This window comes from Oryctolagus cuniculus (genome assembly GCF_964237555.1).
Source record: "Oryctolagus cuniculus chromosome 16 unlocalized genomic scaffold, mOryCun1.1 SUPER_16_unloc_1, whole genome shotgun sequence".
Classification (NCBI taxonomy): domain Eukaryota; kingdom Metazoa; phylum Chordata; class Mammalia; order Lagomorpha; family Leporidae; genus Oryctolagus; species Oryctolagus cuniculus.
Window position 1 is genome coordinate 4,481,602 of NW_027208201.1, and position 27,684 is coordinate 4,509,285.

At 46.0% G+C, this 27,684-nt stretch overlaps 1 protein-coding gene across 4 annotated transcripts in view; it reads left to right on the forward strand.

Moving 5' to 3' along the window:
- HNRNPM (heterogeneous nuclear ribonucleoprotein M) overlaps positions 1-27,684 on the forward strand; it is a 245,919-nt gene that overhangs the window by 201,520 nt on the left and 16,715 nt on the right. For 2 of the 4 annotated variants that reach the window (XM_070067543.1, XM_070067545.1), the window contains exons 1-8: positions 127-278; positions 10,015-10,184; positions 17,654-17,710; positions 18,677-18,770; positions 20,703-20,894; positions 21,583-21,736; positions 22,705-22,754; positions 23,567-23,627. In XM_070067543.1, the coding sequence (XP_069923644.1) occupies positions 18,693-18,770; positions 20,703-20,894; positions 21,583-21,736; positions 22,705-22,754; positions 23,567-23,627 (535 nt within the window). In that variant the 5' untranslated portion in view covers positions 127-278; positions 10,015-10,184; positions 17,654-17,710; positions 18,677-18,692. Of the gene's footprint in view, positions 1-54; positions 279-10,014; positions 10,185-17,653; positions 17,711-18,583; positions 18,592-18,676; positions 18,771-20,702; positions 20,895-21,582; positions 21,737-22,704; positions 22,755-23,566; positions 23,628-27,684 lie in introns of those variants that run through there. The other 2 variants (XM_017337970.3, XM_070067544.1) reach the window with 2 other exon arrangements.

Consider the following 27,684-nt stretch of genomic DNA (forward strand, 5'->3'; position numbering starts at 1 on the left):
TCTGCGCCTGCGCTCGCCAGGGGGGCGTGGCTCGGGGCGGGAGGGGGACGAGGCGGGAGCCCGTCGCGGCGCGCGCAGGCGTTACTGGTCGCGCCGGGTCACGTGGGCGCGCAGGCGCAGCGCCGCGCAGCCAGTTCGCTCACACAAAGCCTAGACGCGGAGAAAATGGCGGCAGGGGTCGAAGCGGCGGCCGAGGTGGCGGCGACGGAGCCCAAAATGGAGGAGGAGAGCGGCGCGCCCGGCGTGCCGAGCGGCAATGGGACTCCGGGCCCGAAGAGGTGAGTATCTTACGGTCCCTTGCCCCATGGGTCAAGTTCCCTCGCGGCCACCGATGGCGGCTCCGTTAGGTCTGTTGGCCTCCCTGCCGGCGCGGCTTCGGGCCCGGCTTTCCCCGTAGAGCCTGCTGGGTGTCTGGGACTGCCGGGTGGCCCCGGGAGCGCCTCAGGGGGTCGCCTTTTCGTCCTCAGTTGTCTGTCTTCAAGTTCTTCGGTCCCCCCAGTTTGGGTCCGGCGCGGTCGCCGAGGCCCCAGGCCCAGCCATTGCGTGCGGGGGTGATGGTGCGGGGCTCCTGGAGCTGAAGAACCCTGGAGTCCGAGGCTCGCTCGGGTGACCTTGGGCGCTCGTGTTTTTGCCTCCCCCTGCCCCCCCGGCCAACCCCTGGCCCGCTCCGCCGATGGCCTCAGTTTACCGACTCGTGAAGTGGGGGGAGGGGAGGCGCGCGCGCACAGCCTGCCGCGCGGTCGGCCTCGGTAAACGGCAGCGGAGCGGGGGAGGTGTCGGGCCGGGTCGGGCCGCGAGGCCGGGTCGGGGCTCCTGCCTCCCCGCCGCGCGCCGCCGGGAAGAGCCTCGCTCGGAACCGCTCCCGGCCGCAGCTCCGGTCCCTCGCGACTTCCCGCGCCGCCTCCGCTGGTGCGCAGGAGGTTGTCGTGGAGACCTCGGACCTGGTGCTCCGCGCTCAGCCTTGGAAACAAACACACGAGAAGGGGGTGGGGGAGGCGGAGAAACCGTGAGCCTCTTCCGTGTTGCTGGGGGAAGCGGGTCCGTCGTCCGCTTCCCAGGTTCCCCCCCATTCTCCGGGCTACGTGTGGGGTCCTTGATTTTTAAAATATTTGGTGCCCCTGTCAAGCATTTTGTCTGATTACAGTCGCTTGAGAGGGAGAGGAAAAGGCGGAAAAATGTTTTGGATCCGAGACCGGCGGTCGTGCCGGGAGAGAAGGGTGAAGACAGGGCACGCATTTCATTTCCCGCAGGTTTTTTTCTCTTCTTTTTTTAATAAGATACACATAACACGAAATTTTCCATTTTTTCCCCTCTATTAAATGTACGGTTCAGTGGCGTTGGGCGCATTAGTGTTGTGCAGCCGTCTCTGACTCTCCGCGTCCAGAACTTACCCTTCTCCCAGACGGAAACCGGAGCCGCCAATCGAGAGCTGCCCCCATTCCTCTCTCCCCAGCCCCTGTAATGCCTGTCAGACTTTCTGTGAATTTGCCTTGTCACATTTTAATGTACAGAACTTTATAAAAGCTTATGAGGATTAAAAGTGAATTTAGCCGAGCACTTATGTTTATGAACATGCACTAAGTAGTAGCTGTGTTGCTGTCAGACTACAGATGTGGAGAGAATTCCAGAATCTCTTTTCTCAGGTGTGAAGAAACAAAATACCATGGTTACTGATCCTTAGAAATCAAGGGAGAACTGTAATTATTCCCAATAGTTTACTACTAAAAATTCAGGGAAGGGATGTGTTGGCTCCTGTTTTATCCACTGTCTGTCTGGGGGAGCCTCGTAGGACTTGTAGCATTTATTTGTGTGCTGTATACAGTATGGAGTGCTGCTAGAACCTTGCTAGGTGGGAGGTTGAATTAGTTACAGATTATGGCATCTGGGGTGTGTGTTTTCAAAATTTCCACTGTCCATTTTCAAATGGTCACTGAGTCATCCAACAAGGACAATACTTGAACAGCCGGTTTTATAGTTGGAATAACAGCCTTTGTTAGAAAGAACCTGAGTTTAATAGAGGATGCTTAATAGAGGATGCTTAAGGAAACTGGCAGCACTAAGATCATTTTTTGTAGGGCTTGTGGAAAACTTGTTTTGCATTACAAATCTGTCCAAATGAAGCTCTTTAGAAACCTATGCCCAGAGAAGGAAGACAGATGAACATTTTTGTAGTAAGGTAATTATGCTGTGATAGAAATTGCTAGGTTAGAAGCTTGGAGGAGGCCTCTCCCGTCCCCCTCCCCCACCTGTTAGGGGTGGGTATTGGGGTGGAGTGGAAAGATTGTATTCAAAACCCAGGGATTTGGTGCAGGCCTTGTGGCACAGTGGGTTAAGCTGTGGTTTGTGGTGCCCACATTCCATATTAGAGCACTGCTTGGAGTCCTGACTGCTCTTTTTGCAGTCCAGTTTCCTGTGTATGCCTGTGCCTGGGAAGGAAACAGAAAGCCACCCAAGTGCTTGGGCCACTGCTTGCTACCCATATAGGAGACCATGATGGGATTCTTGGCTCTTGGCTTCAATCTGGCCCAGCCCTGGCTATGGCCTTTTGGGAGAGTGAACCAGCAGATGGAAGCTCTCTTGATTTCATTCTGCCTTTCAAGTAAATAAAACCCAAGGATTTGAGAGAGAGAGAGAGAGAGAGAATATAAAATCTACTTATTTGAGAAGCAGAAAGAGTTCCTTTCCACTGGTTCACTCTCCAAATAACCACGTCAGCAGGTAGGGATAAGGAGTGGGAGCTAGGAGCTGGGAACAGTCTCCAAGTCTCCCATGTGTGTAGCAGGAACCAAACAACTTGGACCATCCCCTGTCGTCTCCCAGGGCCAGCATTAGCAGGAGGCTAGAGACAGGATCTAGAGCTGGGAGTTGAACCCAGGTACTGTCATGTGGGATGCAAAGATCCTAATTGGCTAGGTCAAATGCCCACCCATAAGTGCGATTTTTGATTATAAAGAACTGAAGTTGTAGTGTTTTAAGTTTGGAACATTGAAGACCAACTGATAGGCAATGAATTCCAAGTTAAGGAATTTGGATTTTTACCTTGAAAGCCTTTAGAAGTGAGAGAAAAATAACCCAGTTCTTCTGACTGCTCCATGCTGGAGGGATGTGCTGTGGACCAACATAGCAGGGAGCCAGCAAGCTTGACTGAGGATCCCAAGTTGGAAATCTGGTTTTGCAGTTACTTCCCTCCTGGCTGTGAGAGGTTTGTTTTATTTTGATGAGTGGTGTGTTCCACTTAAAGATAGTCAAGATTTAGATTAGAGTAAACAAAAAAACATTTTGTTTACTTTTAAATTTTTTAAAAAAGATTTATTTTATTTATTTGAAAGACAGTGCCACAAAAAACCTTTCATCTACTGGGTCACTTCCCAAATGGTCACAGTGGCCAGGGCTGGGCCAGGCCAGGGCCAGACCAAAGCCAGGAGGTTCATCTGGATCTCCTACATGGGTGGATGGGGTGCAAGTACCTGGGCCATCCTCTGCTGCCTTTTCAGGCAGGTCAGCAGAGAGCTGGATCAGAAGTACAGCAGCTAGGACTTGAACCAGTGCCCATATGGGATGCCTATGTTGCCGGTGGTGTCTTAACCTGTCAGGCCACAATGCTGCCTGTTATTTTCACTTTAGAGGAATATGGAGATTTGAGATTTCTTGAGGTTTTTTTTTTTTATGTTTGTTTGTTTATTTGAAAGGCAGAGCAAAGAAAGTGAGCTATCTTCAGTCTACTAGTTAACTCTCTTAGTACTCGCCCAGGCCTGAAGCAGGGCCCCAAGTATTTGAGCCACCACTTGCTGCCTCCCAGGGTGCAGTGACAGATAGCTGAATCAGAAGTGGAGTAGCTAGGACTCCATCGCAGCAGTCATGAATGATACGGGATGTATGGGATGCTGATGTTCCAACAGCAGCTTAACCTGCTGTGCCACATTGTCTGCTTCAGTTTAGGAGTTTGTTGGTATTTATTTAAGATTCCTTTACTTGAAAGGCAGAGTTATGGGGATAGGGAGAAAGAGAGATCTTCCATCTGGTTTACTCCCCAAGTGACCACAATTCTCAGGCTTGCTCAAGGAGAAGCTAGAAGCTTGAAACACCATCTGGGTCTCCCATGTAGGTGTAGGGGCATAAGGAAGGTGCATTAGCAGGGAGCTGGATTGAAAGTAGAGCAGCCAGGACTCATACTTGGGCCCCTATGGGATGCTGGTGTTGGCAGGCGATGGCATAGCCCACTGCACCAGAATGCTGGCCCCTGTGTGTATACGTTTTAAATGTTTTATATATATACATATACACACACTCAGACACAGTATTTGAAATCAGTGACAACATATTTTCCTTTATAGTTAATTTTGTGGCTGAATCAGAAAGCAAGGAGAGATTTCAGGGAACTTCAGGTTAGCTTGACTCAAAGGCCACCTTAAGGCCATCTTGACTCCAAGGCCCTTGTGAGTCCATAATACTACCCTGGAAGCACTCACTAAAACAGTCATTTGAATTGTTAAACCAGATTCTCTGTATTTTGCAGTGATGTGTGTGTTTACTGTACTTTAAAAAGGGATTGTATGCTTAGTAAAAGATTGAAAGGATCAGATTGTTAGCTTAAGATTAGAATGGGGGGACATAAACTGGTACCCATATGGAATGCTGGCGCTGCAGGCCGTGGCTTTACCCACCATGCCACAGCACCAGTCCCAGGATTGCCTTTCAAACTACTCCCATTTGATTGAGAAGCTCCTGAATTACTGAGATTCCATACTAGTGGGAATGGTATGGAGGCCTAGGAGAAGGTAAGAGTCACTTTTTGGCCAGCGCCACGGCTTACTAAGCTAATCATCTGCCTGCGGCGCCAGCACCCTGGGTTTTAGTCCTGGTCGGGGCACCGGATTCTGTCCTGGTTGCTCCTCTTCCAGTCCAGCTCTCTGCTGTGGCCCAGGAAGGCAGTGGAGGATGGCCCAAGTGCTTGGGCCCTGCATCCGCATGGGAGACCAGGAGAAGCACCTGGCTCCTGATCAGCGTGATGCGCCGGCTGCAGCGCACCAGCCATAGCGACCATTTGGGGGGTGAACCAATGGAAAAAGGAAGACCTTTCTCTGACTCTCTCTCTCTCACTGTCCACTCTGCCTGTCAAAAAAAAAAAAAAATCACTTTTTATGTGAGAATGTGGCAGTCCTTTGTGGAGTGAGTACTTGATATTTTATTTGTAATCTGTATGTACAGTATAATTCCAAAAGGGTGGAGTGGTAGCATAATAAATTGCTGAAGAACTCAAAGATATTCTAAAGCCATATTAAGTATAATTGATCTTGGGGCTGGTGCTGTGGCATAGCAGGTAAAGCAGCTTTTTTAAATTCTGGATTCCTTTAATACTTTTCTTTCCTTAAAAATTGCTGGTAGGTTATAAAATGTGACATGTTTTCAGATAATTTTCTGTCTTTTAAAATGTAACTGTACAGGGGCTCGCATTGTGGCATAGGGGGTAAAGCCACCTGTGACACTGGCATCTGTGGGGCACCGATTCCTATCCTGGCTACTCCACTTCAGATCCAGCTTCCTGCTGATGGACTGGGAAATGCCACAGACCTTTACCCACATGGGAGACCCAGATGGAGCTCCTGGCTTCTGCTTATGTCAGCACTGGCTGTTGTGGCCTTTTGGGGAGTGAAACCAGTGGATGGAAGATCTCTCTATCTCTCCCTCTTGTCTCTGTAACTCTTTCAAATCTTTATTTATTTTTAAGTAACTGTACGTAAGTATTTTTCTATGCTATAGAGTCGTCATAAACCTAATTTTTAATGTCTATGATACTCCAAATTTGGAGTATTTAGGATAATTTATTTTATGAGTTTTGCCACATTATAATCTGCCTATAAAAGTAAAAGTTTGGTCATTTATTTGAAAGGCGGAGTTACAGAGAGGCAGAGGCAGAGAGAGAGAGGCGTCTTCCATCTGTTGGTTTACTCCCAGATGGCTGCAACGGCCGGAGCTGGGCTGATCCGAAGCCAGGAGCCAGGAACTTTTTCCACGTCTCCCAGGCGGCTGCAGGGGCCCAAGGACTTGAGACATCTACTGCTTTCCCAGGCCATAGCAGAGGGCCTGATCAGAAAAGGAACAGCCAGGACTTGAACTGGTGCCCATATGGGATGCTGACACCACAGTTGGCGGCTTCACCCACTATGCCACAGTGCCAGTCCCTGAATGTGTGTTTTGAGTTGCTTGTCTTTGTGGACCATTCTCTATAATTCTACAAAGAACAGTTGGTGGTGGGCATTAGGTTTTTCTTTTCTTTTTTTTTTTTTTTGACAGGCAGAGTGGACAGTGAGAGAGAGAGACAGAGAGAAAGGTCTTCCTTTGCCGTTGGTTCACCCTCCAATGGCCGCCGTGGCCGGCGCACTGCGCTGATCCGATGGCAGGAGTCAGGAGCCAGGTGCTTTTCCTGGTCTCCCATGGGGTGCAGGACCCAAGCACCTGGGCCATCCTCCACTGCACTCCCTGGCCACAGCAGAGAGCTGGCCTGGAAGAAGGGCAACCGGGACAGAATCCGGCGCCCCGACCGGGACTAGAACCTGGTGTGCTGGTGCCGCTAGGCGGAGGATTAGCCTAGTGAGCCGCGGCACCGGCCCAAGATTTATTTTTTTAAAAGAGTTACACAGGGGCCCAGGGGCTTGGGCCATCTTCTACTGCTTTCACAAGCCTTAGCAGAGAGCTGGATAGGAAGTGGAGCAGCCGGGACTCAAACTGGTGCCGACCCTGCAGGTGGTGGCTTAACCTGCTACACCACAGTGCCGGCCCTGGCATTAGATTTTTCAAGAGGCTGGAAGTGACAAGAGGTAGTTTTCATCTTTTTTTTTTTTTGACCTGTGGAGAAATTTCTTAGAGAAAGGAAATGATCAGAGAAAAGTGCTTTGCCTATACTTGGGAGGTTGAACCCAGTGCCCTGTGAGAGGGGATTAATCCAAGCCAGAGGGCCAGCTTCTGTGTTAGATTAGGTGGTTTATTCTTAGCCATATGGAGCAGCAGAATGAACTAGACACTTTGTTACCTGCAGTAGCTGTAATTGTTTCTATATTTTATAACTAATATATGAACTAAATGGTCTGAAAAACAGACTGGAACTGTTCCTGTGTCCCAATAACTTTTTTTTTTTTAAATTTTTTGACAGGCAGAGTTAGAGAAGAGAGAGAGAGAGAGAGAGAGAGAGAGAGAGAGAGAGGTCTTCCTTCCGTTGGTTCACCCCCCCCCCCCCCCAAAATGGCCGTTACGGCCGGCACAGTGCGCCAATCTGAAGCCAGGAGCCAGGTGCTTCTTCCTGGTCTCCCATGCGGGTGCAGGGCCCAAGTACTTGGGCCATCTTCCACTGTACTCCCGGGCCACAGCAGAGAGCTGGACTGGAAGAGGAGCAACCGGGACAGAACTGGCGCCCCAACCGGAACTAGAACCTGGGGTGCTGGTGCCGCAGGCGGATGATTAGCCTATTGAGCCATGGCGCCGGCCCCAATAACATTTTAAAATGCGAATCTTGGGGCCAGTTGTAGTGCAGCAGGTTAGCTGCAGCCTGTGATGCTGGCATACCAGTTCCTGTCTGCTATTCTGCTTCCCATCCAGCTTCATGTCCCCTCCATCCCCCCAACCCCCCCAAAAAGGCCTATATACTTGGGTTCCTGCCAGTGAGAGACACTTTCACAAATACATTCTGTTTGGCAGACTTTGGTGCAGAATTTTTCTCACGGAGTCAACTGGCGGTCTGTGTGACAATTGTGGGTTTCCTTTTGGAATCAGCTGTGTGCTTGCTGCCATCCTGAGGAGCATTTATTGTGAATTTGGATGGTTTGAGTTCTAGGAATCAGGGTTGGAGTGGCTCTAACACATCTGTGGGAAGGGAAACCTATTGATTGTGTGTTGGCGTGAAGTGTGGCAAAGCTTCCTATGATACCTTCCCTTGGACCCCACTTGGCAACCATGTATTTGGATATGGAGGATGAATAAAAAAGACTTTGGGGGCTATAAGAAAATTGTTAACTTAAATTTTTTTTTTTAGAGTAAAAGTTTGCAGGCTACCATCTGGTGTTTGAATACTGCCCCTGCCCCATAAAAGGAAGAGACAGAATCCAGGCTACACATCAGCCCTTTAATTAAATAAAGATAGTTTTATAACTCATCAAAATTGTGATCTGGGCTGGGTAACTCCCGAAGTTTCTGCAGTGGCTGGGGCTGAGTCGATCCGAAGCCAGGAGCTTCATCTGGGTCTCCCATGTGGCTACAGGGGCCCAAGTACTTAGGGCCAAGACATGGACCTGTACCTATAAAGGATGCTCACACTACAGATGATGTCTTAACCCACTATATCACAGCTCTGCACTTGTACTCGCTTTCTCTCTTTCTTTTAAAGATTTATTTATTTGAGGCAGAGTTCTGAAGCCAGGACCCAGAAGCTTCTTCTGAGTCTTTTTTTTTTTTTGACAGGCAGAGTTAGAGAGAGACAGGTCTTCCATTCCGTTGGTTCACCCCCCTAATGGCCGCTACAGCTGGTGTGTTGCGGCCGGCGTGCTGCGCTGATCCGAAGCCAGGAGCCAGGTGCTTCCTCCTGGTCTTCTGTGCAGGTGAAGGGCCCAAGGACTTGGGCCATCCTCCACTGCACTCCCGGGCCACGGCAGAGAGCTGGACTGGAAGAGGAGCAACCGGGACTAGAACCCGGGGTGCCGGCGCCGCAGTGGGGAGGATTAGCCAAGCGAGCCGTGGCGCCGGCCCTTCTGAGTCTGTCATGTGGGTGCAGGGCAAGCACTTGGGCCATCTTCCACTGTCTTCCCTGGCTATTAGCAGAGAGTTGGATTGGAAGAGGAGGAGCAGCTGGGACTTGAATCGGAATCCATATGGGATGGCAGTGCTGCAAGTGGAGGCTTAACTTTCTGCACCACAGTGTCAGCCCCCCTACCTTTTAATAAATAAAGTAAAAAAGCCTGGTGTCCTGGCATAGTGGAACGCTGCTGCCTGCAATACTGTCATTGCGTATGAGGGCCAGTTCGTGTCCCAGCTGCTCCACTTCTGATCCAACTCTCTGATAGTCTGAGAAAAGCAGAGAAATACGGCCCAAGTGCTTGGATCCTGCCAGCCACACTAGAGACCTGGAGGAAGCTTCTGGCTCCTTCGTTTGGCCTGGACCAGCTCTGGCCATTGTGATCATTTGGGGAGTGAACCAGTAGACTGAGGATCTCTTTCTCACTCCTTCTCTCTCTGTATAACTCTTTCAAATAAATAAAGTCTTTAAAAAATGTAACAAAAGATGGTTTTATTTGTAAGGCTAAAATTGATTAGGCCTGTGTGTACTACTTCATATTTCTATTCCTTTCTCTTTTCCTGTTTCTTTCTTGGAATTGACACACCTTAGGCTGGCAGTTGATGTCACTCCCATCTCTGTTAAAGCCCATAGGAGGGTTTGTAAACCTAGGAGTGTACTTGTGGGAATGGTTTGGAAGGTGGATGTGGAAGAACATAGTACTGGAGATTTCTGCCCTGTGGGGCACTTCACTTTGAATGTCTCATGTTAAAACCAGTATTAGTCTTTTTTTTTTTTTTTAAAGATCCACTTACTTATTTGAAAGTCAGAGTTATGCAGAGAGAAGGAGAGGCAGAGAAGAGAGAGAGAGGTTGGTCAGTCTTCATTCACCAGTTCACTCCCCAGTCGGCCACAACAGCCGGAGCTGCACTGATCTGAAGCCAGGAGCCAGGAGCTTCCTCCGGGTCTCCCACGCAGATGCAGGGGCCCAAGGACCTGGGCTAACCTCCACTGCTTTCCCAGGCCATAGCAGAGAGCTGGATTTGAAGTGGAACAGCTGGGTCTCGAACTGGTGCCCATGTGGGATGCTGGTACTGCAGGTGGCGGCTTTTACCCCCTATGCCACAGTGCCAGTCCCCCAATATTAGTCTTGTGTCACGTGTAATTTTGTGTGGAATTGTAAACCTAGCAAATCAAGTATTGTCTTTCATGTTGTGCTAATATGTGAACACTTCTTTCTCTCTTGAATTCAGTGAAGGAGAACGACCTACTCAGAATGAGAAGAGGAAGGAGAAAAACATAAAAAGAGGAGGCAATCGCTTTGAACCTTACGCCAATCCGACAAAGAGATACCGAGCCTTCATCACAAACATACCTTTTGATGTGAAATGGCAGTCACTTAAAGACCTGGTTAAAGAAAAAGGTAATGGTACTGGTGGTTGAGTAGGGTAAGAAGATTGGTGTGTCATCTTTCTGTGGCAGTTTCCTCGGTTATTTTTGTCAGTGGAAGCTGTTCTGGGTAGAGCATGTTTCTGTCCAGGCTCAAGCTGAGCCCCTTCACCTCACCCCACTTTTTGTGGTCATGCCCCTGTGTGTCATACAGGGTGGTTTGTATGGTCCTTTGGCCTACAAATGATTGTATTGGCTTCGTATGGTTAATAATAAGGCTTTGAGTAGACTTGGGGAGTTTTTTGTTTTAAGGAAATTTATCAAATTCTTCACATTATGTGGGAGAGGTTTTTCTATTTCTTTTCTCTGCCCCCTCCCCTAATTAAAAAAAAAATTAAATCTATCAGGAAGGTAGTTTGTTTAAGTCTTGTGGCTGTCTTAGACTCAAAATCTAGTCGCTGGACAATGTGTGCTCAGATTCCAAACTGTATTTAAACTGTTAGACCCCTTTCCCTTCTGGGAGAAAAGAGAGTAGGTTGGCATTTGGAGAGCTCAAAAGTGAGGTATCTGCTTTGTAATGTAGTGCTTAAGGAGCATCTTGTCACAGTCTGGAATCCGGATTCCAGCCTAGGGTAGGGGAAGCAGCCAAGCTCCGCTGCCACCAGGTCTGAGGAGCCTGCCTGGTGCTTCTCTGCCCCACCCACTCTGTGCACACGTGTGTCCTCTTTCCTCCTTCGCTCTGTTCTGCTCTTGTCTCTCTTTCCTGATTCTTGGCCCTGCTGGTGGTTCTCAAGGCTGTGGTTTAGACAGAACTACAGATAGAGAACAGGTTGTATAATGCCTTGAGCTCCTCCCCTCCCTGCCAAGGGAAAACTAGAGTCAAATTACCTTTAATGGAGTCTTTTTGAAGGCTGACAGGTATTGTTTTCTGGAACATTCATAATGAGAAGAGATGTGAGCTGGCTTTGCTAGGTGATTACCATTTCAGGGACAGAGCTGCCAGTTGGGTAGGCCATTTTGGTATGTGTGCTGGTGCTCCCCGCCTTGGGTCTTGAAGTGATGAGTGGCCACTGCCATCATCGTCCCATCATTTATTTTGACCATGGCATGCAAGATGCACTAGGCACCGTGAACCTCTCCGTACAGTCATGTGTGCTGCTCCAATGTGGTACTTTTCCAGATAACACGGGTGGAAGCACGTTTTGGTGTGAGATTTGTGTTCCTGCCTTGATCAGCTAAATCATTCCCGCCAATGCTCTTAGGGCAAGAGTGCAGTTTCTTCTGTCTGAAGGGCGTGTCACGTTGCATCCCAGATGCAGTGTTCTTGGTTTTTGGGACTGCTGCTTCAATACGAGCTTAGAATTTCGTACAGTACAGTTGGGTCTCATTCGAATTAGTTTTTGGGATAACCCCCAAATTTGTGTTCTCGTGATTTGGTTGAACCGCTGAATTGCTATTTCCATGGATAATAAGGTATAGTAGTTCCAAGAACCAGGAATGTGGCTTTGAAAATGCAATTGTTAGAATTTTGTAAGAGATTGCAGGCCAAATCATTTTTCATTTTTAGGAGAGTGTGAACCAGTTTTGGGACATGATGGATCAAGTAGGTGATATTTTTACTGCTTAACCATTCAGTAATTCAGCTTTGGAAGCTTTGGAAGCTGCTTTGGAAGTAGCAGCAGCAGCAGCAGCCATGACGTTTCTGGATGTAGAAGCAGTTCACCTCAATTTACTATTTTGCACTGTATTAAGTGTGGAGCCAGCCTGGTGGTTTATTTGGATACTTCCAAACTGGTTCTCATATTCCCCTGGCATACTGCTACGAATGCCTGGGCGTAGCCCTTTCAGTGTATTTTTGGTGGTGTAATTTAGAATTACAGGTGTGCAGTAAATCAGTTATTTTAACAAACCTTACAATGTTCTTGTTTAGAGCTCCCCATACTGGTTAAATTAATTACTTTGCTGTTTTAACTTATTAGCAGTTTTGGATTGTGGGTAAAGTGATTCATGAGAGAAAGGTAATGAATGTGCTTTTTAATGATAGTGCTGTATTCAGTATGTGAAGTCTATAAAGAAATTTACATGTTTATATACATGTACTCTTTAAGAAATCTTTTCATTGTGAGGTTTTAAAATACCTTCTTATTCACGTCTTAGTATGCCAAAAATGTTTAAGTGGTTATTTTAATCTGAAATATTGAATTCTGTTGCTAAGTTTTTTGAAGACTGTTGCAGGAAAAAATGACAGGAGTACTTGACACCCTAGATCCCAAGTGGACACACCACAGAAATCGATGCTGTTATCAGACCACCCCATCAGCCTGAGTCCATCTCTGATGAAATCAATGCTATTCTTTGAGGAAACTAGCACAATAAGAGCTAGAATTAGTAGTGTCCTCAACTTTAATTTTCTGTCATGGCAACAATGTTTAATTGCAGCCTCTCAGAACTAAAGCAGCTTTGAGATGGCAAGAAGGGAGGGAGCTTTCCAAAGGCTGATCTTGGGTGAGTCTCACAGACCCTCCCTAATTCTCCCTGTGACACTGGTCAAAGCTCTTTTTCCCCTTTGACACCCGGTGTGTATTCTCTTTAGCATTTAGAAACAGTCTAGGCAATCCTATTTATAATATATGAACTGGTCACGTAAGTCTTTCCCCCTGGATAGAATCACAGAGCTTGTTTGGCACTGTCACAAAATCCAACATTGTTCATTTTATTTATTTTTTAGAAGATTCTTTGATTTATTTGAAAGGCAGAGTTAGAGAGGCAGAGAGAGAGAGAGAGATCTATCTATCTTCCATCTTCTGGGTCACTCCCAAATGGCTGCAATGGCCAGAGTTGAGCCAGAAGTCAGGAGTCAGGAGTTTTATCCAGGTCTCCCATGTACGCAGGTGCAGGGGCCCAAACACTTGGACCATCTTTGGCTTTTCCCAGGCCATAGCAGAGAGCTGGATTGGAAATGGAGCAGCTGGGACTTGACCGGGAGCCAATATGGGATGCTGGCACTGCACAGTGCTGGCCCCTTGTTGCCAGTTTTAAAGAGAAAATGGAGAGTTTTGTTTTGAGATAGACTGCTGCTTTGCTCAATTCCCCTTTTCTCATCACAGCCAGCGGCAAGGATTAAATACTGTTTCCACAGTCCACTCTGCCTGAGCAGCTGCTCTGCTGCCTTCCCCTTCTTGCTGTGGGTCCTGATGAAGACAGAGGAGGTTTCGACTATCTTGCCTTTTGGCCATGCTTATTTTTTAATGGGAGCATTACATGGAACAAGTGGCTGCTGTGAACACTGAAGAGTTGAGTTGCTGGATTGGGGGAAAAAAATTGGGAGGCACATGTGAAATATGCATTCGAGTTGCCAAACCAGATTTGAAAGTGGTTTAATAGTCGGGAGCATAACAGATAATGTTTGAGCATAAAAACTGGGAGAAAATAAAGATTTCTGAGAGCAAAAAGTGAATCTGGGCATTTTGAATTTAAATGTTGTGCTATGTTAGTTTGAGACCATGAAATCCTGTGGATAAAGGAAGCTTGCCACTGGGCTGCTTGTTTTCCTGGCCTAACCAGGGATCCACAGCATCAGGGTGGGGCAGCTGCAACCCATGCAGTACTGAGCTGTGCCAGAAATGAGTAAAAAATGAACCTAGTTTGAGGAAGAAAAGAAGGTCGGTGATGGAGTTTGCTCTCAAATCAATCCCATGTTTAGCAGCAGTCAGTTTTACTTGTGTAAGCAAAGATTTCCTTTTTTTTTTTTTTTTTTAAAGATTTACTAATTTAATTGAAAGGCAAAGTTACATAGAGAGGGAGAGGCAGAGAGATTTTCCATCTACTAGTTCACTCCCCAGGTGGCTGCAACAACTGGGAGAAGGCCAGGTTGAAACCAGGAACTTCTTCCAGATCTCCCACCTGGATGCAGGGTCCCAGGGACTTGGACCATCTTTTGCTGCTTTCCCAGGCACATTACTAGGGAGCTGGATCAGAAGTGGAACTGCCAGGACTCAAACTGGTGCCCCTATGGAATGCTGACATTACAGGCAGTGGCTTAACCTGTTATGCCACAGCGCCAGCCCAAGCTAAGATTTCTTTTATCACTTAATCCCTCTGTTGGTATTTAATGTATGACTTTAAATTTGAGATGTCAGCCGACAGAAAGCTGAGACCTGGAGGGCAAACATAGCCCAACAGAAAGCCAACTCCCGCAGGCTCTTGGAGATCATCTCGAGATGTGGATATAGGAAGCAGAATGTCTACTCAGTCTACCTGCTCCTTCATATTTGCCTTTTTATGGAAACCCAGCCTGTTTTGGAAAGGCTGAGATGAGGAAGCATTCATACATGAATGTTGAGGTTAAGGCCCGCCCCCACCCCACTGCATCCAGCCTTTGTGGTCCACTCTGGTCTTTAGTCCAGGTGGAGGGGAAGTGCTCTCTTCTGCTGTTGCTAGGGAGCAAGCATGAGTTCATGCATTTTCTAACTTGTGCTCATGTCAAATTTTGCCACGTTTCAAATTGTCTTTTATATCAAAGACAGAAGCTTTCCAAATTAAACTGCATTTATTCTGTATACCCCCATTAGAGTGGGCCATTGTGAGGTAAAGAATGTTTGACAGCATACCTCCATTTAAGGCCCCCGCTCCATTTGAAAAATCATAGGTGTCATTCATGGGAATTCTGTTCAGTGAAGCTTTGGCCCCTGTAGTCCCTCTTTTTTTGGGGGGGGGGGAGGGGTGTCTATTTTAGACTTGAAGAGTCAATGGAAGCTCAAAAACAAATGCTCATTGTAAATAAAATGTGTTCCAGGTTGTTAAATTGTGGTTGCTCCAGACCACTTGAGTTCTTCTCAGCTTGCTTGCCCATCCTCTTGATGTGTTATATTTGCACAGTGTTGGTTCAAATTTCTTTGGGGACGTTTTTTAAATGAAGGTGGGTGATGATATTTGAAGTTAGAAATTTTTGAGTCTTTCATTTAGATAGATATTTTAATGTTTAAAGCTGCAGTAGGATTTGCCTTAGCTTGCTTTTGGAATTCCGTGGGTTCCATGCATGTTCAGGAGGAGAGGAACTGCAGTGTCTGGTTGTTAATCGCGAGTTCATTCTGTGAGACTGCTGCTATTGCCGGCTTGTCTCCTCTGTCTGAGTCCCAGCTCCGACCTGCTTCAGATAGTTTGCTCTTTTAAACTTCATCTGGTAGAAGGTGACCAGACTGGTGAGTTGGCAAGTTTTGCTTTCAAATTCCTGTTGCTGGGTGTACTGACTACATGAAGCAAGTCTTAGCTTTACTATTGCATTACTAAGAGAAGTGGTCTTTAAAGCCTTCATGGTTAGCTTCCTGTCAGGAAGTAGGATTTAGCAGCTACTGCAGATGTGAGATGCTGAGCTGTTGATGGGATTTTATGAATTTGTGAGGAAGCCCAGGGACAGCACTCCTCATGCTGGAGTGATTTCTAAACAGCTAAGCTGCTTGGAGGAAGATGAAAGAGGGGACATTTTAAACAATTTTTTAGTGCAAGGGATTGACGTTGAGTGTGTGCCATCACTAGAATGTTAAGTGGAAAAACATCTGATTTCTAAACCAGCTATTTTATTATAATGGTTATGACCATGGAAAAATGTTTGGTTTGGACTTGTTTGTTCTCTTGGTTGCAGTACCAGTGTTTTGATAAAAGTACTTTTCTGGATGCAGACTAGAAACTTCAAATGCAACAGTGTTTGAATCTTGACAACATGGTTATATCTGTCTTTATGATTCTTTTAAGTTACTAGGTGGTAGTCACAGCTGGTAAGGGAATACATTTGGGGATCTCTCTTCAATGTTTCTGATACTAGGCATTTTCATCCAAGTGGAGATAAGGACTGTTGGTCCTTCAGTGGCTGCTGCTGTTGAAGTGGCTCTTAATGTGGCCTCAGAAATGGTTATGATTTTTTAAAACTATTTTTCTGTAAAGCCAATTTGTACTCCATCCCTGGGCTGTGATCAGTCTTTGGGTTTTCCTCCAGGATTATATACTCCAAAGATTAAGCTATACCAATCCTCCTTGTTTCCTTTCTTCATTTCTTTGCTCTGATTATTTATCTCTTGTGCAAAGTGCAAGGTTTGATTCTGTAACATTTCGAAGAAAGGACAAGGAAGGCTAACTGTTGAACAGTTGGCATTCTTGCCTTAAGCACTGTGCAAATCCTTTAATAAATATGTCCTTCAACATGCCAGTTTTATTTGTGAAACAAGGACATGTTAATGAGTTATTGCTTTTCTTTAAGCCTTTTCTTGATAACATTAATTTTTAAATCTTCCTGGTAATTTTAATGTCTAGACAAAGGAGTTAGAAATAAGTAGACCTTCCCAAGGCCATAAGTGGTTTGATTTTACCCTTGCACTACTAAACCACACTTGAACTGGTGGTTATATTACCTTTGTGAAAATAGTCCTCAAAGAAAAAAAGGACATCCATGAAAACAAAAGTCCCCTTTGACATCTCCAAGTTTCAGTGCTTTTAAAGTTTGTTTACTGGTGCCATCTTCAAGTTCAGCAGCCACTGTGGTGGTGGTGTTGATGGAGTCTAATGTGGTCGTGGTGGTCATGAATTGGCAATCCAAACCTTAAGGAAAAGCTGCAGAAACTTTGGAAATGCTGTTTTCCCTTAGTGTAGATGAGAATCTTGTGAGTATTTAACTTACTTAGGTGCAAACTGCACCCTAAAATTGCATTCACATGTTTCCGTGTTTCACGGGGATGTTTAGAAAGCAGCAAGAATACAGCCTGGCTTGATTCACTGAAGAGAATCCAGTTGCTGCTCTGTTTTTGTCTCTCTGTATGTTCAAATATTCTGCTGCTTGCAGTCAAGGAGCCTGGTGCTATGTGCTGGACCAGCTTCAAGATTTGTGGGGCCTGCTGCAAAATTAAAATGAGGGGCCTCTTATTTAAAAATTGAGAATTTCAAGATGGAGAAAATGCCGTTAAGCCTAGTGTGGGGCTCTCCTGAGTATGGGGTTCTGTGATAACACAGGTGGCACCCCCAGGAGGCTGACCCTGTGGCATTTGTGTATGACTTTGAGCTCAGGCATATACAGACCTGTGTGTTTATGGCGTGTGAGCTCAGGTTGGAAGGATTGCAGCTTGTGTGCTCACTCGCTGCTCTCACCAGTAAGAGCATATGTGTAAAACTCCGTCCCTTCCCCAAAAAAGTGAGTCATGCAGGCTTCTTTCCTGTAGATTTGGATTGCCTCTAGTCATGAATGAGTATTCTGGACAGGGAAATCGCTATGGAAATCTGTGGAAATAGCTTGTTTGTGGTGGGAGGAAAATCAAGGACATGTTGTTAATGAGTTTCCACCTACTTTTACTGCACACCTGTAATGCCTAGTTTGGTGGTTTAGAGAATATGGAGTGTTTCTGGGCTTTCTTATAAGGCAGAGGCTCCATACAAGGTTGCTGATGATTGTTCTAAATTCCCATTGTTTTCTTGGCTTTTCTCCCTTGGTTTATGTGTCGTCTGGAAACTGATTTGTAGTTGGTGAGGTAACATACGTGGAGCTCTTAATGGACGCTGAAGGAAAGTCAAGGGTAAGTGTCTGAGAGAATTTCTTCTGTGGATTTACTACATGACAAATGTAACTGTATGGTGGCGTGGACTCGAATGAAATCAGGAAGGCAGTGAGTGCTCATGTATAGTAGCTATGTTTGACTTTTGCCAACATTCGAGTGGGGCGGGAGGGGGTTTGCAAATGTGAGTCCCGCTTTTCCAAATGGCTGGCCAAAGAGCTTTTTGGTATTCTGTTTGGATGCCCAATTTGGATAACTGGGGCCAATAGCAGCATTGTCTTCTTTGTTAACAGAGGAATTGGCTGTGTGTGAATTATGCATGGAATTTTAGCGGTGGTATAATTAATGTAAAATGTGTGTTCTTGTCTAGAAAATGTTACTCTTGGTTGTTTGCTGAATTTGAAAGTTGTGTGAACCAAAGATTCTGAAAAGTTGCCTCTGTGCCAGTAAATTGTAAACTAAATATTAAAAACCTGAACGTTCAAAATCTGCCTAGTTGGCTTAGAACAATCAAAAGGATGAGCTTAATTTATGGGAAGGATGGATTTAAGAGGAGCGCCATAAGGAATTGCTTGAGTTACAGAGGAAAGCAGATCTAAAGCTTGTGTGATTTCTTGGAGAACCTGAATTTAGGTCTGCTTATTATAACTTCAATTCTAGTGCAATGCTGGTAATGTGTAGGCAAAGGCGATATTAAGGAGCCAAGCTTTAATAAGGAAGGCCGGGCCAGGCACTGCTGTCAGCTTCCCCTTAGAAGGGTTAACTTTTAAAAACTTGGTTACATAAATCATATTTTCAATTGTTACTGACCATCATTGATATTTACATTTTCTTTTCTTTTCTTTTTTTTTTCCCCTCCTTCCTTGCTCTTCTGACTGGTCTGTGGCTTCTTCCAAAGGGATGTGCGTAAGTATTGTCTAGTTACTTATTGGCATTTGAGCCTTCTGAGTTATAGTACTGTTTTCACTCATTTCCTTTTGACTCTTTGTAGCGTTGTTGAATTCAAGATGGAAGAGAGCATGAAAAAAGCTGCTGAAGTTCTAAACAAGCATAGTTTGAGTGGACGGCCACTGAAAGTAAAAGAAGTAAGCTCTTGATTAACTCTGGGTACCATGTCACATTGTCCATGTTCATTTTCTTTTACGATTTATTTATTTATTTGAAAGGCAGTGTTACAGAGAGGCAGAAAGAGAGAGAAAGAGGTCTTCCATCTGCTGGTTCACTCCGCATATGGCCACAATGGCCAATCCAAAGCCAGGAGCCAGGAAGCTTCTTCCGGGTCTCCCATGCAGTTGCAGGGATGCAAGGACTTGGTCATCTTCTGCTGCTTTCCCAGGCCATAGCAGAGAGCTGGATCAGAAGTGGATCAGCTGGGACTCGAACTGTTGCCCATATGGGATGCCGGTACATTATGGCTTTACCTGCTATGCCACAGTACCACCAACCCCGTTTTTTTTTTTTTTTTTTTTAAAGATTTATTTATTGAAAGAGTATCAAGAGAAATTGAGAGAGGTCTTCTATCTGCTGTTTACCCCACAAATTGCTGCAATGACTTAGGTTGGGACAGGCTGAAGCCAAGAACCAGGAACATCCTCACCTCCCATTTAGGATGGCAGGGGCCTAAGTACTTGGACCATCTTCTGCTGGTTTCCCTGGCTCATTAGTGGGGATCTGGATCAGAAGTGGAGCAACCAGTCCCCAAACTGACACTCTGGTGCAGGCTGCCAGCATTGCAGGTTGCAGCTTTAACCTGCTGTGTCACAACAATGGCCCCTACATTGTTCCTGTTTAAAGTTAAGAAGGGACAGTAATGGTGTTGGCTGCATTTCACAATGTAGACCAACTTCTTGCTTTTCACAAAGAGGTCAGTCACTCCTGGAAGAACTCTGGAATAGTGGCGGAGCAGATCATGAATGACTGCTTACACGAGTGCTTTATGTCTCAGGGACATTTTCATAACTTATTCTTTCATCATTTTATTTATTTATTTGACAGGCAGAGAGGGAAAGACAGAGAACTTCTGTCCCCTGCTTTACTTGATCTGCATGGCTGGGCTGGGCTGGGCTGGACTGGGCTGGGGTGAGACTGGGAGTCGGGAACTCAGTCTGCATCTCCCAAGTGGGTGGCAGGGACCCAAGTATTTGAGCCATCACTTGCTGCTGCCTCCCAGGGTCTGCATTAGCAGGAAGCTGGAGTCAGGAGCTTGGAGCCAAGATCGACCCAAGGTACTCTGATGTGGGACATGGCATCCTAACTGCTAGCCCAAATGCCCACTCCTGTTCTGTTTTGTTTTTAAGTCAGTTTATTATTACTCAAATTTTCCATTTGGTCTGAATCAAATGCCTTTGTTTTTTCCCTCTAGGGGAGAGAGTGTTTGCTGTTAATTAAATCCTTCCTTGACTTCTTTCTAACTCCCTCACGAGAAGGAAATTTAATATATTCAGAGCTCAGAGAGGAAAGCCTAGTAGGGTGGTAAATCCCAGGACAGAGAATTCACAAGTCATGTTAGTACCTAAGCCTTGCACACCTGTCCATATGTTGTTACCCTGTTCAGAGCTACACACATGAGACCAACACCTAAAGGACTTTCTAATGATTGGGTATCCAGAGGACTCTAGAACAGTGTTTCAACCTCTGGAAAAATCATTGATGGACTTTACAGAAATTACAAAACTGCACTGAATTCTAGCAAGCCCATGAATTTCTTATTTCATTCTGGACGTTCTACTTCAGGTCAGCTAATGGTGTCATACCCCTCCTACTTTTCTTTTTTACTTAATTCAGTTGAAAGCTGCATTTTCAGCACTACATTTTATGCCCTTTCTTCCTTTCCTGTTCTTTAACTGGGACTCTCCTCGGTTGGTGGTTTAGTTCATTTGCCTTTCTTCTACTACATCTGAGGAATGCTTTCCAAACCGCCTTTCCATCTCTGAGGCTGTGAGAACGTTGACTTTCTTGAAAACATGTTTTAGTTGCCCCTGGGTCAGTTAAATGTAACACTTTTGTGCTTGTTTTAGGATCCTGATGGTGAACATGCCAGGAGAGCAATGCAAAAGGTGATGGCTACGACTGGTGGGATGGGTATGGGACCAGGTGGCCCAGGAATGATTAATATCCCACCCAGTATCCTAAATAATCCTAACATCCCAAATGAGATTATCCATGCATTACAGGCTGGAAGACTTGGAAGCACAGTATTTGTAGCAAATGTAAGTAAATGGAAACATTAACTAAAGTAGAAAATCAGAACTTTAATAAAGGATCTTGTTATAGAAGTAATGCTGTTGTTTGAAAGGAAAGATTTATGTGAGGGCTTTGTTATTGATTTGAAAATCAGCCTTGGAGGTGGGTTTTGTCAGACCCTTTCTAAATCATAGGAGTGACCACAGTGCCTTTGAGGGATCTGTTGCTGAGGTTTGCAGTTCATAAAAGCGGAAGCCAGGTCCATGTTTTCTGTGGATTTGTTTTTGTAGTTCAGGTGCAGGATAAATGTATATGGGTAAAGGAGTACTGATGCCTTCCTGGTGCGTCTGGATGAAGGATTATACTCCATCCACAAATGATGTATTTTCAGGAGAAAGTGGAGTTGGGGGGAGTGTGGCAATGGTGAAGACCTAGCAGAGAAGCTTGTTTTGTTTTTTTGTTTTTGTTTTTGTTTTTTTTTTAAACATTTAGAAAGTATAACTGTCCTAAAGTGTTACGTCAGTTTTCTGAGGAAAGATAGCGGGCTTCAGAGTCCTGTTTGAAAAACCACACTTGATTAGTGTTTGTGGTAACATCACCCAAGGTTTGTTTCCAACCAAAACCTGTCTGATTCATGTATACTAAACTGTTTACAATTTTTCTTCAGATATTTACATAAAGGCTTTTACTTCCCCTCCCCCTTCTCTTGATCAGCTGGATTATAAAGTTGGCTGGAAGAAACTGAAGGAAGTATTTAGTATGGCTGGTGTGGTGGTCCGAGCAGACATTCTGGAGGATAAAGATGGGAAAAGTCGAGGAATAGGCACTGTGACTTTTGAGCAGTCCATTGAAGCTGTGCAAGCTATATGTATCCTTCCCAGGATTCCACTCACACAGAACAATGTGACCTAAACGCTGTCTATTAGTAACAGGTTTGCCTGAGGAAGAGGTGACTGCGTGTCATCATTTCTCTGTGACTAGAGGGAGTTGTTGTGGAATTTGAAAGTTCTCTGAGATAGAATTAATCTAGTACAATGGGATAGAAGGGCTGTGCCCATGAGTAGGCTTTCCTGACGATTGTGGGTTTGGAGGGAGAAATCCAAAAGCTGTGTCACTAGGGGGAAACAGACTGTTACTCCTAAGCAGCTGTATCATTTTGTTCCCTCACGGGCCCCCTGCATACCCAGGTCACATCTTGTTTAATCCTAGTGAAGAGTACCACATAGAAATAGTCATAAGCTCAGGTGACAACATCACTGAGTGTCTGAGCCAGAGCACTTAGTGCTTTGCAACTTGCTAGGATATCTGGCTCGTTGGACACTCACAGAACACTGATGCCATTGCTTAAGGGGGTGGTTTGTGAAAAGCCCAAGACTATGCATGGAGTGTCACGCCTAAGGAGTAGGCTGAAACTTTCCCCCTTCATCTTTATTTGGTGCCCCTTTTATGCTTATTATAGAAGCAAATACTTGAAAGTATTCACCAGTTAACTGCAGGGATGGGGACTGTCTGGTTGTGGGCTGTGGGGCTGTGTAAGGCCTGCAAAATCATTTGGGCCGGTCCCGCCAAGGCAGCTGCAGATAGCACTCAAAATTTCAAGAAGTCTATACCAGGCTAACGTTAAAGTTGATAACTTTGTATGGCCCACAAATGATGCTATAAATATTCAGATGGCCCTTGGCAGTAAAAGGGTCCCCACGCCTCCCCTAAAGGGAATGGTAACAGTTGGAAGTATTTCTTGCTCCCTTCTCCCTCTCCTCTCCTCCTCCTCCCTTATTTCTCTCTTGCTGTGCATGTTTTTAGAATTGCAAGAAATAGCCTTAATTATGATATCAGCTATGTTTAACGGTCAACTGCTGTTTGACAGACCGATGCACGTCAAAATGGTAAGTTGATAGGATTTATTTTTCTGTAACATATTCAAAGAAGTCTGAAAATCATGGAATGATTAGAAGTGTACAGGTAGCTACTATGGCATATTCATGGATAAGTTAGTATGTTGAGCCCATTTGTGACAGAAACAACCTTTTGCTCATATGACTCCTGCTGGGGGGTTGTTTTCCCTTCGCACAGTTGGCTGTTAGTGCTATGTGTTTAGGAAGCAGGGAGTGTTCTATGTGAGCAAGTGATCATTTGGAAGGGATGGCTACATCTGTGGTTTCTTGTTTTCAGATTGTTGGGCTCTAGTGTGCGGTTTGTATCTTCTCTAGTGAACCTCAATAGGTCTTTGACTTGGCTTTTTTTTTTAAAGGTCTGTTGGAATCATTTCAGTCTTAATAAATAAGCATTATCCTTGCTGTGCTACAGAGAACAGCACACACACACATGACTGAAACATGTAGAGGGCAGTCTAGTTAGGACATGTGATGAACACAGGACCCAAGGATGAACTCTAAAGGGAGTTTTGGGATACTGGATTCACACACAAACATGAGTGTTTCACTGAGACTCTGCAGGTCCCCACCATCCCCCACAGCAGTAGGCATGTGTGTATTTTTTGTCTTCCTTGATGCAGAGGTAATAAGTGCCTTCCCACAATGCCCTTCACCCTTGCCAAGCATCCTGTGCTGTGGATGTATTATTTATTTAACCAGTCACATGTTGACGGGGTGGGGAAGGGTGAGGTTGTTGCATCTTTTGCTGTTGCAAATAGTGCTGCAGTAGATACTGAGATATATGCATTTTCTTTGTCTTTCAGGATGAGAGGGCCTTACCAAAGGGAGATTTTTTCCCTCCTGAGCGTCCACAACAACTGCCCCGTAAGTGTTTCAATTATTATAGCTGAAGGTTTGAATTTGAGTGGAGTTAACACTAATCAAAACTATGGAGCAGTTACACTTGAAATTGTGCCAGGGTGGTCTGCAGTTCTCTTGACCAGTTGTTGTCTGTAGGTTCTACAGGATGAGAAATGAGCAGAGTCTCTCTCTCTCTCTCTCTCCCCCATCTCTCTCTGTAACTCTGCCTTTCAAGTAATTTTTTTTTTTTTTTTTTTTTCCCTGAGAGATTTATTTGAAAGAGTTGCAGAGAGATTGGGAGAGAGAGATTTTCCATCCCAGATGGCCTCCAGGGCCCAGTCTGTTTCAGGCCTAAGACAGGAGTCAGGAGTTTTCCCCTGGGTCTCCTACGTGAGTGGCAGGGGCCCAAACACTTGGGCCTCTTCTGCTTTTCCCAGGCCGTCCGTGGGGAGCTGGATTGGAAGTGGAGCAGCTGGGACTCGAAACGATGCCCATATAGGATGCCAGCATACCAGGCCAGCGGCTTTACCTGCTATGTCACAGTGCTGGCTCCATAAGTAAATCTTAGGAAAAGAAAAAGAAGTGAGCAGAGGAATTAGGATTTGAGGATTGTGAGGGTTGCATTGTGAGGAGGCTGCTCAGTGTGGAGGATGCAAGGCGTTATGCAAAGTGTCCTCAGGGTGGAAGAGCCAGAAATCGCAAAGGGAACTCAAGCAACCTACACAGAGGTTCTGAATAGATTGTTTGCATCATGTAGCCTGGTATTGCACTCCTAGGTGTACTCCAAGAAAATTAACTATATTTTCTAACATTTAATATCAGTGTTCCTAACAGCATGTTTCATAATAGCCAAAAAATTTGAAATGGGGGCCGGCGCTGTGGCATAGCAGGTAAAGCCGCCACCTGTGTGCTAGCATCCAGCAACAATAAGGGTGCCAGTTTGTGACCCGGCTGCTCCACTTCCGGTTTAGCTCTCTGCTGTGGCCTAGGAAAGCAGTGAAAGATGACCCAAGTCCTTGTGCCCCTGCATGTAGGTGACCCAGAAGAAGATGCTAGCTCCTGGCTTTTGATTGGCCCAGCTCTGCTGTTGCAGCCATTTGGGGAGTGAACCAGCGGATGGATGACCTCTTTTTCTGCCTCTCTGTAACTCTGCCTTTCAAATAAATAAATAAATCTTTATGTACAAATAAATTTAAAAAAAGTTGTAATGACTCTGTAGCTGATGAGTAGATAAATAAAATGCAGTAAGTCCATTCAGTGAAGTCTTGTTATGCCGTAAAAAGGAAGGAAACTCGGACAACTGTTGCAATATGGCTGAACATTTCCACCTGTGGAAAATGCCCAAAATACACAGATCTGCAAAAGCAAAAAGTGGATTAATGATTCCTTGGGCCAGAGAAAATGGAGAGTAACTGCTAATAAAGACCTCTTTTTTTTTTTTTTAATTATTTGAAAGGCAGAATGACAGAGATCTTCATCCACTGGTTCAATCTCTAAATGGCTAAATGGCTGGTTCTGGGCCAGGCTGAAGCCAGGAGCTAGGAACTCCATCCAGGTTTCCAATGTGAGTGGCAGGGGCCCAAACACTTGGGCAGATTCTCACTGCTTTCCCAACTATGCAAGCAGGGAGCTGGATCAGAAGTAGAGTAGCAGGGACTTGGGGCCAGCGCTGTGGCGGAGCAGTTAAAGCTACCGCCTGCAGTGCTGGCATCCCATATGGGTGCTAGTTGATGTCCTGGCTGTTTTACTTCCGATCCAGCTCTCTGCTATTGCCTGGGAAAGCAGTAGAAGATGGCACAAGTTCTTGTGCCCCTGTACCCATGTGGGGGCTCCTGGCTCCTGGCTGCCTTTTTTTTTTTTTTTTTTTTTTTTTTTTTTTAAAGATTTTATTTATTAATTTGAGAGGTAGAGTTACAGACAGTAAGAGGGAGAGACAGAGAGAAAGGTCTTCTGTTGGTTCACTCCCGAAATGGCCGCAACAGCCGGAGTTGTGCCGATCCGAATCCAGGAGCCAGGTGCTTCCTCCAGGTCTCCCACACGGGTGCAGGAAACAAGGACTTGGGCCATCTTCTACTGCTTTCCCAGGCCACAGCAGAGAGCTGGATTGGAAGAAGAGCAGCTGGACTACAACCAGCACTCATGGGATGCCGGCGCCGCAGGCGGAGGATTAACCAACTACGCCACGTTGCTGGCCCCGGCTCTTGGCTTCTGATCTGCACAGCTCTGGCCGTTGAGGCCAACTGTGGAAGTGAACCAGAGGATGGAAGGCCTCTCTCTCTCTCTGCCTCTCCTTCTCTCTCCGTAACTCTTTCAAATAAACGAATATTAAAAAAAAATAAAATTCTTAAAAAAAAAGTAGCAGACACTAACTGGTGCTCATATGGGATGTCAGCTTTACAGACAGTGATTTAACCTGCTGTGCCACAACTCGGCCCCATAGGGATGGAGTTTTAAGATTTATTTATTTTTATTGTATTTTATTTTTTGAAGATTTATTTGAGGGGTAGAGTTACAGACCAAGAGAGGGGAAGATAGAACTTCTACCCACTGTTTCATTCCAAAAATGGCCAAAATGGCCAGAGCTGGGCCTGTCTGCAGCCAGGAGCCAGGAGCAGCTCTGGGTCTCCCACACGAGTGCAGAGGCCCAACCACTTGGGTCATGTTCTGCTGCACCCGTGTGGGAGACCTGGAGGAAGCGCCTGGCTTTGGATCAACCCAGCTCTGGCCATTGCGGCCATTTGGGGAGTAAATCAGCAGATGGAAGACATTTCTTTCTCTCCCTCTTTCCCTCTGACTGTCTATAACTCTACCTCTGAAATAAATAAATTTTGAAAACAAAAAATAAAGGGGGCCTGCACTGGTGGGTTATCGCCCTGGCCTTTACGCCAGCATCCCATATGGGCGCCAATTCAATACCTGGCTGCTCCATTTCCTGTCCAGCTCTCTGCTGTGGCCTGGGAAAGCAGTAGAAGATGGCCCAAGTCCTTGAGCCCCTGCACCCATGTGGGAGACCTGGAGGAAGCTCCTGGCTCCTGGCTTTGGATCGGCACAGCTCCGGCCATTGCGGCCAATTAGAGAGTGAACCATCGGATGGAAGACCCCTCCCTCCCTCCCTCCCTCCCTCCCTCCCTCCCTCTGTCTCTCTCTCTCTCTGCACCTGCCTGCCTGCCTGCCTGCCTCCCTCTCCTCTCTCTGTGTAACTCTTTCAAGTAAAATAAATAAATCTTTAAAAAAAGAGATGGGGGCCAGCTCAGTGATATCCTGTGTTGGTGTCATTATGTACGAGTCCCTGCTGCTCCACTTCCGATCCAGCTCCCTGTTAGTGCACCTGGGAAGGCAGTGTTGGTTGGCTTAGGTTCTTGGACCCCTGCACCTACATGGGAGTCTTTAGAAGCTCTGGCTCCTGGGTTTGGATCAGCTCAGCTCCAGCCATTGCAGCCATTTGGGGAGTGAACCAGCGACCTCTCTCCCTGTCCCTGTCCCCCCACCCCCCCAAACAAATGAAATCTTATCTGTTAGGGAAGGGCCACACTTCCTCACCACATCCGTTTCTCAAGCAGATGACTTGCAGTGATTTCCCCCAGGAGGTGGGCAGCAACTCTTGTTGCCTTGTGCCTGGAGAAGGAGTACTCTGGGCCCAGGAGCTCATTCCTCTGGCGTCTGGTCCCCTTCAGTGTTTTGGGGAGTGAGTGACCTTGGTGATCCCTCGATGCTGTTGCTGTGCATTTGAAAACAGGAGTGTTAATCAGATTAAATGCCTGGGAGCTGGTGGCAGAGTGTGTGTATGAGTTTTGTCCTCCTTCCTCTTTTTTTTGTCAGACTGTGTTTACTTAGAGCCTTGTTCCAGACATGGATCTGTATTGTGTTCTTGTTTGTGTTTATAGGGCCTGGTGTTGAGGGTAGGCTGGGTGCCAGGAGTTGAATCTTTGCAGTCAGGAACACTAACTCCACCATTACTCAGCCTACTCAGATGGAGAGAATAGTGTGGCTCAGTGTGGTGATTGGCTGCTATGTAGCTTTTCTTCACCCCCCCCCCCCCCCCAAGCAAAGTTCTTTGGTCTGTCAGGGCACATTTATACTT